The 12,774-nt window shown below is 43.1% G+C and overlaps 1 protein-coding gene across 1 annotated transcript in view; it reads left to right on the top strand.

Moving 5' to 3' along the window:
- Positions 1-9,978, top strand: part of cnot6l (CCR4-NOT transcription complex, subunit 6-like) — a 34,997-nt gene extending 25,019 nt beyond the window's left edge. Inside the window, exons 11-12 of the mRNA XM_024263538.2 lie at positions 6,042-6,244; positions 9,384-9,978. Coding sequence (XP_024119306.1) covers positions 6,042-6,244; positions 9,384-9,605 — 425 coding nt within the window. The 3' untranslated portion in view covers positions 9,606-9,978. The remainder of the gene's footprint in view (positions 1-6,041; positions 6,245-9,383) is intronic.
- Positions 9,979-12,774: the final 2,796 nt, after the last annotated feature.

Consider the following 12,774-nt stretch of genomic DNA (forward strand, 5'->3'; position numbering starts at 1 on the left):
AAAGTTGATGATCTGTACTAAAAGAAAAAAATTAAATCAATACAGAAAGACAACAACAGAAACAAGAGATGGAGTTGTCAATTTAAAAAACAAAAGAAACAGCAAATTCATAAAATGTAGAAGCAACTATTAAGAAAAAAAAGGAAAAAAAGAAACAATAGGTGAATGGACGATACAGAAAAACAAACAAACAAAAAAAAAACTATTTTTAAGGATTTTGTAAATTGAAATTCAGTCATTGTATTTGACATAATTATCCCAGACATGTTATAAACTCTAAAAACAGTATTTTTATCCGATTGGGACTTTTTAGGGGCTTGGGAGGATTTTACACTGTAACCCCCCCTGGTATTCTGTTTGCACCCCCAACAGGGCTGGCTAGATCCGGCCCTGATCCAAATATGATTTCATAGTACTTTGAGAATGAGGCTCCAGGTAGAATCTTTAGCTGATACAAGAAACATTTTTAAACTTAAGAACTTTGATCATATCATCAAAGACAAACTGTTAAGATTTCAAACACAGTGATAATAGCTGTAAATGTTGTGACAGGTTAAAGTTTGGGGACAGAGCTGCTTCCATAACAATTGCTCTCTGCTGTGTTTATGTCATTGAGCAGAACGTTAGCGCAGAATTTTCTAGCTGGGCTTCCTCTGGTCTGTACGACCAAGAAAGAAGAATTTAGAAAACTATCTGCAAACTCACTTGCAATGTAGCCACGAGGGGGCCCAAGCCAGGGTCTCATTGTGCCTGTCCCAAGCCCGGATAAATACAGATGGTTGTCAGGAAGGTCATCCGACGTAAAATCTTGCCAAATCAAATATGCGAATCAGACCTACGAAATCCATACCGGATCAGTCGAGGCCCGGGTTAACAACGACCGCCATCGGTGCTGTTCACCGACAGGGTGCCGGTGGAAATTGGACTACTGTTGGTGGAAGAAGGAGAGGAGGAAGGCAGGTTCGTAGGGAGAGAGAGAAGAGGAAAGTCACTAGTGTTGGACTGAGAGTTGGGACTTTGAATGTTGGAACTATGACAGGAAAGGGTAGAGAGTTAGTGGACATGATGCAGAGGAGAAAGGTAGACATACTGTGTGTCCAGGAGACCAGGTGGAAAGGTAGCAAGGCTAGAAGTTTAGGAGCAGGGTTCAAGTTGTTCTATCATGGTGGAGATGGGAAGAGAAATGGAGTAGGAGTTATCCTAAAGGAGGAGTTTGTTAGGAGTGTTGTGGAGGTAAAAAGAGTGTCAGATAGAGTGATGAGTCTGAAGATAGAAATGGAGGGTGTCATGTTCAATGTTGTTAGTGGGTATGCCCCACAGGTAGGATGTGAGCTGGAAGAGAAGGAGAAGTTCTGGTTGGATCTTGATGAAGTGATGATGAGCATCCCTGGAAATGAGAGAGTTGTCATTGGTGCAGATTTCAATGGTCATGTTGGTGCAGGAAACCGAGGTGATGAGGAGGTGATGGGCAGGTTTGGTATCCAGGAGAGGAATGTAGAAGGACAGATGGTGGTTGATTTTTCAAAAAAGATGGAAATGGCGATAGTGAATACATTCTTTGAGAAGAGACAGGAACATAGAGTGACCTATAAGAGCGGAGGTAGAAGCACACAGATAGACTACATCTTGTGTAGACGGTGTAATCTGAAGGAGATCAGTGACTGTAAAGTAGTGGTTGGTGAGAGTGTTTCCAGACAGCACAGGATGGTGGTGTGTAGAATGACTCTGGTGGTGAAGAAGATGAAGAAAGAGAGGGCAAAGGCAGAGAAGAGGACAAACTGGTGGAAGCTGAAAAAAGAAGATTGTTGCATGACTTTTAAGAAACAGTTGAAACAGGCTCTGGGTGGTCAGGAGGTACTCCCAGATGACTGGATAACTACAGCTAATGTGATCAGGGAGACAGGTAGGAGTGTACTTGGTGTGTCATCAGGAAAGAGAGTTGATAAGGAGACTTGGTGGTGGAATGAGGAGGTGCAGGAGTGTATACGGAGTAAGAGACTAGCTAAGAAGAAGTGGGACACTGAGAGGACTGAGGAGAGTAGACAGGAGTACAGGGAGATGCAGCGTAAGGTGAAAGTAGAGGTGTCAAAGGCCAAACAAAGAGCTTATGATGACTTGTACGCTAGGTTGGGTAGTAAGGAGGGAGAGACTGACCTGTACAGACTAGCAAGGCAGAGAGATCGAGATGGGAAGGACATGCAGCAGGTTAGGGTGATCAAGGATAGGAATGGTAATGTGGTGACAGGTGTCAGTGGTGTAATGGAAAGATGGAAAGAATACTTTGAAGAGTTGATGAATGAAGAGAATGAGAGAGAACAAAGAGTAGGAGAGGTGACGGTTGTGGAGCAGGAAGTAAGAAAGATTAGTAAAGGTGAAGTGAGAGGGGCTTTGAAGAGGATGAAGAGTGGAAAGGCTCTTGGTCCTGATGATATACCTGTGGAGGTATGGAAGTGTCTAGGAGAGATGGCAGTGGAGTTTTTGACCGGGTTGTTCAACAGGATCTTAGGTGGTGAGAAGATGCCTGAGGAATGGAGGAGAAGTGTGATGGTGCCCATTTTTAAGAATAAGGGAGATGTGCAGAGTTGTGGTAACTACAGAGGAATAAAGCTGATGAGCCATACAATGAAGGTGTGGGAAAGAGTAGTGGAAGCCAGACTAAGAGCAGAAGTGAACATTTGTGAGCAGCAGTATGGTTTCATGCCAAGAAAGAGCACTACAGATGCAACATTTGCTTTGAGGATGTTGATAGAGAAGTACAGAGAAGGTCAGAGAGAGCTCCACTGTGTCTTTGTAGATCTGGAGAAAGCTTATGACAGAGTGCCCAGAGAGGAACTATGGTATTGTATGAGGAAGTCTGGAGTGACAGAGAAGTATGTCCGAGCAGTGCAGGACATGTATGAGGGCTGTAAGACAGTGGTGAGGTGTGCTGTAGGGGTGACAGAGGAGTTCAAGGTGGAGGTGGGATTACATCAGGGATCAGCTCTGAGCCCCTTCCTGTTTGCAATGGTGATGGACAGACTGACGGATGAGGTTAGACAGGAATCACCATGGACTATGATGTTTGCAGATGATATTGTGATTTGTAGTGAGAGCAGGGAACAGGTGGAGGTGGAGTTAGAGAGGTGGAGGTTTGCCCTGGAAAGGAGAGGAATGAAGGTTAGCCGCAGTAAGACAGAGTACATGTGTGTGAATGAGAGGAACCAGAGTGGAAGAGTGAGGTTACAGGGAGAAGAGATAAAGAAGGGGGAGGAGTTTAAGTATTTAGGGTCAACAGTACAGAGTAATGGAGAGTGTGGAAAAGAAGTGAAGAGGAGAGTGCAAGCAGGTTGGAATGGGTGGAGAAAAGTGTCAGGTGTGATGTGTGACAGAAGAGTTTCAGCACAAATGAAAGGAAAGGTGTACAAGACTGTGGTGAGACCAGCCATGTTGTTTGGACTAGAAACAGTGGGACTGAAGAAAAGACAGGAAGCAGAGCTGGAGGTAGCAGGTGCGTGTCCTCGCGTCATGTTAGCCTCAAACTTGGTTTCATGTCAAGTTAGAGAGGAATTGCAGCGACAAAAGCTGAATAGCCTCATGATGAACATACAAGCTTTTATTTTGACATCCCTCAATGACACAAGGAGAGGGGGTCGTCATCAGTCTCTCCCTCATTCTCACTCCAGGAGAATTCAAACATAACAGGACAAAATCATAAATGCCAACAAATGTTCAACAGTCAGACAACAGAACACATTGAGGAAAACCCAAACTTAGATCCAATTCCAGTCAGACAGGCAAAATAACGGGTAACCCACAATTCCTTGCTCTGCCAGACCCGACAGCAAGCCCAGCGTGCCTGAGACCATCACTACAATATGAATGAATTACAGTTTGTTTCATTGCTTTGATGAAATTAAAGAAATGCAATACAGATAAGAATATATACGGATAAGAATAGATAATAAGAAATATGATTTTTGATGTCATTTTATTTTGAGGATTTAAAAAAAAACACAAAAATGTAAAGTGTATGTAATGTCCACCTTTAAGGTGCTTCCACACTGGGTGCGTCAGCGTGCAATCAAGCGCACACTTTCAATGAAGAGTCAATATAAACGCGCGCACACCAGAATTCCTGGCCTCCAAGTCTGGAGCGCGCGTGAGTTTTTTTCAGACATTTAAAAGGACAGAGTTGTGAAAACAAAAGTCTTCAGAAAGATTTGGGGGATTTTCAACACTTTTACTTTAGGTTCTCCCTGTTGTAGATGCAGATGAGCGCTAATGAACAGTAAAAATACAATCGAAGGAGAATCTCCTCCCCGCCACGCACCTGCACACTGGCCGCGTGCGGTGCGTTCAAGAACGCAGGTTTGTGAACGCACGCTCAGCAGGTGGTATCTACACTGGAGCAGCGCGGTCACGCACGCAGTGGCGGGGAGGAGATTCTTCTTCTATTCTTCTGTTGGTTAGCGCTCATCTCATCTTGGTGTCGTATTAACCTGACCGGACACAAACCGTAATGATTCATTTCTCCTTCGTGATCACGTTTGGCACTTCTGTGCTTTGAAGCAGACTCCGCCCACAAGCAGCTCCCGAATCCGGCTCCTTGATTGGTCACTGCTCTGCGCTGCTGCGACGTGCGCGTGGAAATCTTGATCCGGACTGAAGATTCAGCGCGCGCTCAATGCGTGCCGATTTGTACGTGGAGCTCGCGACCCGACTTAAAAACCTGCGTAGCAACGTGCGCTCACGTGCGCTCCAGACGCATGGGCCAGGAATTCTGGTGTGTGCATGTTTGCATTGACTTTTCATTGAGGGTGTGCGCTTGATTGCGCACTGACTCAGCCGGCGTGGAAGCACCTACACTGATCTCGTAACAACTGGAAAAAGTAAAGGATGTTTGTGCCATGTTTGTCCTCCAACAGAAACCGTATTAAAACCAAAAATTTCCCTCCAACATTTTTTTTTTCATTTTCAAACATTTTTGAAAAAGCGCCAATGAACCACTAGGAAGCGCTTAAAGAGCCTCATGCGGCCGCAGGTTGCCGATCCCTGGTCACAATGGTAACGGTGTAAACGCTGGAGTAAGTCTAGGTGTTTGTCGTCATGGTAACAGTGTGGCAGCTGGAGGACGTCCAGGGTTGTGTCCAAATTCTGGCCCACTCACTACATAGTGCATTTGCCATTTTCTATTGCTGTCCCAATCTACTAACTCCAAAATCGAGTGCACTCAAAATTTCCCAGAAATCTTTGTGAAAAACTGGTGTGCCTCGATGCTCACTAGACTAGCAAATATAGATCACAATGCATTGCGGTCCAACAATTTTGAACAAATAAATAATAGAAATATTTCAATAAACCATCTACATTCCCACCATCAGGACACGGTAAACCTCTGCAAATATTCGTATTTATTTGATTTTCACTTTGTGAAATCGGTGACGTCATATCCGGTTTTTAATAAAAACGAAAGAAAAGTAATGAGCATCGTTTTCAAATTACCTTTAAAATCCAGGGCACTTTATAGTCCACCATTATATAGTTTTTTAGTAGTTAAGGATTAGGGGGAAAGTTCGGACACAACCCATGTGTTTGTCTGTTGCCATGGTAACAGTGTGGCAGCTGGAGTAACTCCCAAGTGTTTGTCTTTTAAGTGTGAGGGTTCTGTGGCTTTGTTTGTTGTTTTTATTTTTTGGTCATGTTTGTTCTAAGTTGCAATAAGTTCAATAATTGATTTAGTCTTTTTTAATATTATATATTTTATTTATGTATTTATTATTATTATATGTTCTTTTATTATAATCTTTTATTCAGTCAAAGTCAGTGTACTTCTCATAGATGAACCAAGTTATAGATATGATGCCGTGAACTGAAAAGGTCCATATTCTGTTATAAGGTTGGTATTCCTTCTGTAAAGCCGTCCTTAAACAGAGTTTATAAATCTCTTTGTTGTAATGTCTCCAGACAGAGTTTGTTCAGCTCCTTCTGCAGCTGTTCTCAGTGCAGCTGATTAAGTCTTTGCTGAGAATCAGTTGTGACCCTCCTCCTGTCCTTGAATCCAGGTGTGGTGGAATACCTTAGCAGTGGTGGTGTGGCCGAGAACCACAAGGACTTTAAGGAGCTGCGCTACAATGAATGTTTGACCAACTTCAGCTGCAACAGCAAGAACGGCAACTCAGATGGGAGCATCACGCACAGCTTCCAGCTGAAGAGTGCCTACAACAGCAGCCTCATGCCTTACACCAACTACACCTATGACTTCAAGGTACAGACTGCAGAGAGCTGCCACCTTCTCTGATTTAGGCTTTTACCAATGAATGATAGGGTTTGCACTTTTAAGCTCCCACATTGAGCCATTTTTAAATCATTCTTATTGGTCTTTTAATTATTACCGTATATCTTCCAAAGGTTGCCCCGGCATTTGTTCCCTAAAATCTGTCGGGTTCTGTTCACCACATCTGTCTATGACTCCCTCCTGACGCATGTCAAGTCCTTCGCCTTGTCTATGAGCTGCTCAGACTGCTAATTTAAAAGCCCAAATCTAAAAAGTTAGAAAAAAAACAAACAACAAACCAAAGAAAGGCCTTCAAATTTAAAGGCCTCGTACGGTGAAAATCGTGAATTTTCTTAAACTGCAATAAAACATTAGTATTTATGTCACAAATGAACCCCGTATAATTATTTTGTCACCCGCGGCCCCGTGCACTCTCTTCAAGCGTTCAAAGATAGCGCGGTCGCTCAGATTTTCTGCAGCCACTGATAAGTAGGTCATAGGTCGTGTGACGTCAGTACAGGAACATACAGCTAGATCCGCTAGTGTTGTGATGACTTTCTGGGCATGGAATTACTTAACATAATAGAATTTGGACTGCCGTGGATTTGGGGATTCAAACGGGATAATGGTGAATAGGAGTGTGGTATTTGGGTGCAGTAATGTGCCGAAGAAGGGGGTCTCCCTTCACAAATTAACCGTTTCAATAAAGGAGAGGGGCGCTCCCCGGTCAGGGGGAGGCTTTGAGCCCTCCCCGGCCCTCCGGAGGAGGAACGCGGGGGGTGTACGGGCACCTGACGGGCGCGCGCCGGACGGCCAGGGTGAGCCCGCCGCGCCGCGCTGAGGGGGGTTTGCGGTTCCGAGGCCTCGGGCCGGGCATGGGGGGTGCCGTGGGTTCGCCGGATGGTTGTCCGCCGCCGGCAGCCGAGCCCGCACGAGCCCAGACGGCCGGCGGGGTCCTCCTTGGCCCCCGCGCAGAGGCCACCCCCGCCGGCCGTCTGGAAAGAGGACCCGCGCGGGGTTGGTTGCGCGCGGGCGAGGGAGGCCGAGAGGGCGGCGGGGGAGCAAGCCCACCCGTCGCCGCAGCAGACCCGGGCGGGGGGGCTCCGTCCGCCTCGGCCCTGGAGGAGGACGACAAAGGACGCTCCGCGGCAGCGGCGGCACCTTTCCTTTTCCGGTAATGATCCTTCTGCAGGTTCACCTACGGAAACCTTGTTACGACTTTTAATTCCTCTAAATAGTCAAGTTTGATCGTCTTACCAGAGTAAGAATGGTTATTCTGATCAATACAATGACTGAGCAACTGCGGTTTATTTCTCTATTGAAGGCTGTTGGGTTTCAGCTTTCCGGGACAAGCAGGTACTTCCTGTTTGGATCGTCAGGTGGGAGGGGGCGGCTGTGTCCAGTTCAATGATTTTGACAGAAAAATTGCATGGCAAATTAAAATTCTATAGATTTTATAACAAACAAAATATTGAAAAGTCATTTTTTGGTATGGAATTGTAAATTCCAAAATGCATATTGCATAATCAATTGAATTGTCCATTAAGAATACATATGACTTTGAATTATGGGGTGAAAAGACTTCCATACGGAGAAGCCTTTACATAGTAAAAAAAATGTTGAGTTATATTTTGGGATCTCCTGAATGTCCTAGTGAATTTCTACTTTTCATTGAGCTTGGCACCAAGTAAAAAAGTTGATCAGTGTGCTCGGACAGATTTTATGCTCTGCTGTTTTCTGTGCTGTGATTTTTTTATGTTGTTTATTTTTAACCTGAATAGTTTTATGAAAGCAGTCTGGATGTAAAAGTTTAACCACATAGAAACTCCAGGTTTTCTGATGCTGCATTTTCAGATGGTTGTGTTCTGATTATACAATTATAGGTTATAACCACACTTTAGGTTTGACAGTTTCCCCTTTTTAGAAGTGTCTGTCAGTCATTTGTTCCCTCTGCAGGCATTAGCTTCACTTGTCAGTTTCACTTTTTTAGATTTCTACTTTATGATGTTTCACTTTTTTTATACAAACCAACACCCCTGATGACTATTTTAGTTAAAAGTGAAAGACAGAAGGAAATCCCTCTTTTTTGCAGAAAGCACGACTCGTCTCGTTGTGGAAAAGTGGTCAATCAGCTCCTCTTTATTTTCCATGCAAGCATGATTAGGAATCACTTTCCCAGCATGTTTTTTGTCTGAAGTAGGACTAACCCCGGGCTTACACCGCTAGCGCCAAGGCTTCGTTGCGTCGCGGGAGTGGACTAGCTACAGCCGATGGCTTACACTGGCTGCTGCTCCAGCCACAGCCTGTGAAAGCTCAGCCCAGACAGAGTAGTGCTGGATCTCTATGATCAGCTTCTCCTCGTCCATGGTTATGACTGACAACGCTATTCTGCAACACACTTTGAGTAACACGTGAATTACGTAATGTTGACGACACGCTGAAACTGGCGAGTTCAGCAGAAAGTTCGTTTTATTTTGAAAATTTACCGCATGCGCTTTAAATTCGCTCGCGTGGTTTCCGGTTTAAGTCGTGAATAGCCCCAACTTCACAGAAAGTGATGACGATCAGCTGCGGTGTCCGTCAAAATTTGAACCAAACGAAACGGATTCGCAGAGACGCAGAGGTCAGTCTGCAGACGCAGGACGTGAACGCCTGCAGTGGGAGTTTCTCTCGCACTTTTAATGTTACGAAAAGACTACGGCGCACGCAACTGAGCTGGCGGTGTAAGCGAGGGGTAAATCGAAACCATATTATCATTAGAATCAATGTTTCATAGGCCATTACTGTATAACTTCTACATTCTTGAATTGGTGAAATTCCTAAAACTGGTAGTTAGGATTTAGTTTTTCAAATTTCTGTTCCAGATAGGTAATGTTAAGATGATTTAGCAAGACCATAAGTAGAATTTGCACCAATAACATCATTTCACTGCATACATTAAAAAACTGTCTTGTGCTGCAAAACAAGAAATATTATGAATGAAATGTGCTTTACATCATGTTAGTCCCCGTGGTCCAAAGCTTCTGGTAGCTTCAAAACTTCCAGCTTATGTTTTTTAACGTTAAAATGTGTGTGTGTGGGTGTGTGTGTGTGTGCGTGGGTGTGTGTGTGTGTGTGTGTGTGTGTGTAGGGTGTCATCGACTACATCTTCTTCTCTAGGACACACATGAGTGTGCTTGGGCTGCTGGGACCCCTCGACAACCACTGGCTGATGGACAACAACATCATTGGCTGCCCCCACCCCCACATCCCATCAGACCACTTTTCCCTCCTGGCCCAGCTGGAGCTACAGCCTTCCCTCCCTCACCCACTCAACCCCATTAACGGGCTGCACCTCCCGATCCACAGATAGTGCAGCCTGAGCGGGCCCCTCAGCTTTAAAACACTGCCCTCCCTGTACAGTTGACAACTCATGCAAAGCCCCTGGGCCCCCTCTGCCCCCCAAATCCAAACCCAAGACCAGTGAGGTATTTGCTCCTGCCTCCCAAGTCATTCTTTGTTTGGATGTCTGTGTTTTTGGCCTAAAATCAAACAAGCCTCCAGATTTCCTGACAACTTAAGAAGGGTCAGCAGCTGTGTTCCGTCCCACAAATCCCGCCACGATTTCATCAGCATCAAGTCATCAACATCTCACTAACAAACAGGAGAATCGGATGTGGAAGAAAAGCTTTTTAAATAGTGCAATCATTTTAAAACTATTTTTAATGAAATTTTTTAAAGAACAAGTTTCCATGTTCATATTAGTCTGACCCACTCGTCATTTGTTGTTCTTCTTAACCCCAAAATTCCCACCTCCCCTCTCGAAGTGCAGTCCTGCTACATATCAGGGACTGGAATGTATTTTTGCCTCCTGGTCGCTCTGAGAGCTGCACGGGTCTGTCCTTTTTGGAGAAACTGCTCATCGTTTGATCAAAACATTTCTATTCAAGGTTGATCCTTCAGATAGGAAGGCTCACAATCAAAAACACATTTTCAATTGTGTTGATTAATTATCTGAATTTAAATGAGAAATGAGTTACTTGGAATCGACCAGCTGAGCTTCAGGAGGTTTTCATAACATCTTCACCTAGTGCAGGTGGTTCAGCAACCTGCAGCTCCAGATCCTCGTGTGTCTCTTTTATCTCTCCATGGTGGCTCCTTGGATTAACATAGAATAAATCATGGAGACTGCTGATCCAGACATGTCGACTGTCAGAGTCAGCAGCTCCTGATAATGACTGTCTAACCAAAACTACCTAAAGAAAACAAATAAACAAAGCCCACAAACTAAGACTACCAAGATCCAAACTAAAATAACAAAACCCAGCCGAATAAGACTGCTGAGGACAGAGAGGGGGAAAGGAACAACAACGAAAAAGAAAAGAAAAATAAAATAGCATTTTTTTAAAGTGAGGATTATTTAATTATAATTTATTTAATCTAGATGAGTTAAATATATAAATTGATGTCTGAGGTTCACATAGATGATAAACTATGTAGGTTTTTACATCCTGTTGACCTGAAGACGTCTTGTTTGATCAACTCTACCTCCAGAATGAACAGATTTTATATGGAAAGCAAAAACGGTGGTAAAAAGTTTGATCTTTTATGAGTTAAAAGCACATATCATCTTAGGCTTCACAACACTTGTCACTAGCTGCTCAGAGCTGCACTGAGATGATCCTTTATTTTGAAAATAAGTTATTTGAGCTTTTTTCACATGTAAAAAAAGAAAAATCCCATTTTGAGAGATCCTAGTTTCTTTTTATATTTTTGCTTTTGTCTGTGCCAAAAATAGACATAATTTATGTTAATTATTAAGAAAAAGAAGGTCATGAATGTAAATTCAAATTTCTTAAAGTCTAAATTAAGACTATGCGGCTCCTTCTAGGTTTTGACAGTAGAAAATGAGCCCAAATGGATCTTTAACTGTTAAAAGTTGCCGACCCCTGACACAGTGGGATTCCTATCATGAAAAAGAAACCCTGGGGTTTCAGGCAAGGACAAACAGCTTTTCTTTAGCATTCTTTATCTGTGGTGAATGCTGATTTCAATCAGAAATATTCTCATATGGATCAGGAGGAATTGGTCCACGTGTGTCACATGCTGTCTTTGCACTTGCTCAGTTTGACTGCTGACTAGCACCATCCTATTTTTAATTTTCAAGAAAAGCACTCTTGTTCAGAGTCCAAAGAAGAGACATTTTTATTTTGGAATAAAAAGTGTCATTAGCTCTAATACTGAGGCTTCACTCAAGCAGTTTGAAGTTGCAGGACAGCTTATTCCGCCTCTAAAACAGAGTTGAAGAGGTTTCAATGATCATAGTTCCCTCCTGGGTTCAGCTTGCAGGCCTTCCGATGTACATGATGAAGGTGTTTTGTATGACACCTGGCAGGGCAAAAGGCCTTTTTCCAGTGTTGTGCTGAAGGATGAAGCCTGTGCAGACCAAACCTCTTTGTCCAACTTTGTTATCAAACTACAGGCATTTCTGTCTCCAACATGCAGTATTTAAATTGGTACTTTGTACAAACTAATGTTTTCTCTTTTTTGAGAAAATTGACCATAAATATTCTAGATTTAAACACATTGTGTACTGATGCCTTTATTTCTGTGTCTCTAAAGCTTCTTTCTTAATATCATATTTTATCTACAACAAATTGTTTTCATATTTTTACCTGCATCATCTTTTCCAGTCATATATATGTATTCTTGTGTCATGACTAAATGGACCTGGATTCTCTGGAGCACAAGCCTTCTCCAGATGACTGATATGACCCAGACACCACTCAGAGATGAAAGACAAGTCCTTAGAAATGCTGGTTTTCGGTCTGCAGCCTCAGAATAATGGCCTCTCTTTGCTTCCATCACAACCGTCTTGCCTCTGTGTAACATACACATTCCTCGTCAAGGTGCGAGTCATCCATCCGACTCAAAAACCCACCAACCAGGGTTTCTGGAGCAACCCAACTACCGTTAAGCCAAGGTGGGGTCACCTGTCTATTACAGGAATACTCACTCAGACACACTTGTACACTCACATGAACACGTAGTGGCCATTTTGGAGATGCCAACTAACCTATAAAGCATGTTTTTGGACTGGAGGAGGAAACCGGACTGCTTGGAGAAAACTTAAAGTATGTACGCACAGTGAGAACATGTAAACAGAAAGGTCATGCTGGGATTTAAATCAGCATCAGAAGAAACTTTTTTGCCAAGTACGATTTTACACATAGGAGGAATTTTTCTTGGTGATGATGGTGCATACATGAATAAATAAAAAAGCCATTAAGTAAGAAAAAAGGATATTACAACATAAATATATATACACAACTTGTAACTGTATTAAGAAGCATGACATTAAATAACAGAATGGCAAAAAGCTACATGCAGAAAAACTATGTGAAAATAGGGCTGGGCGATATGGGAATTTTCATATTGCGATATCGTTTTTTTAATTTTGTGCGATAACGATATTAAAAACGATATCAATCAAATAACTATATTTGTCAAAGTAATCTTTATTGCAAACAGCTTTAGGACTT

Source organism: Oryzias melastigma, unplaced genomic scaffold (assembly GCF_002922805.2).
Source record: "Oryzias melastigma strain HK-1 unplaced genomic scaffold, ASM292280v2 sc00263, whole genome shotgun sequence".
Classification (NCBI taxonomy): domain Eukaryota; kingdom Metazoa; phylum Chordata; class Actinopteri; order Beloniformes; family Adrianichthyidae; genus Oryzias; species Oryzias melastigma.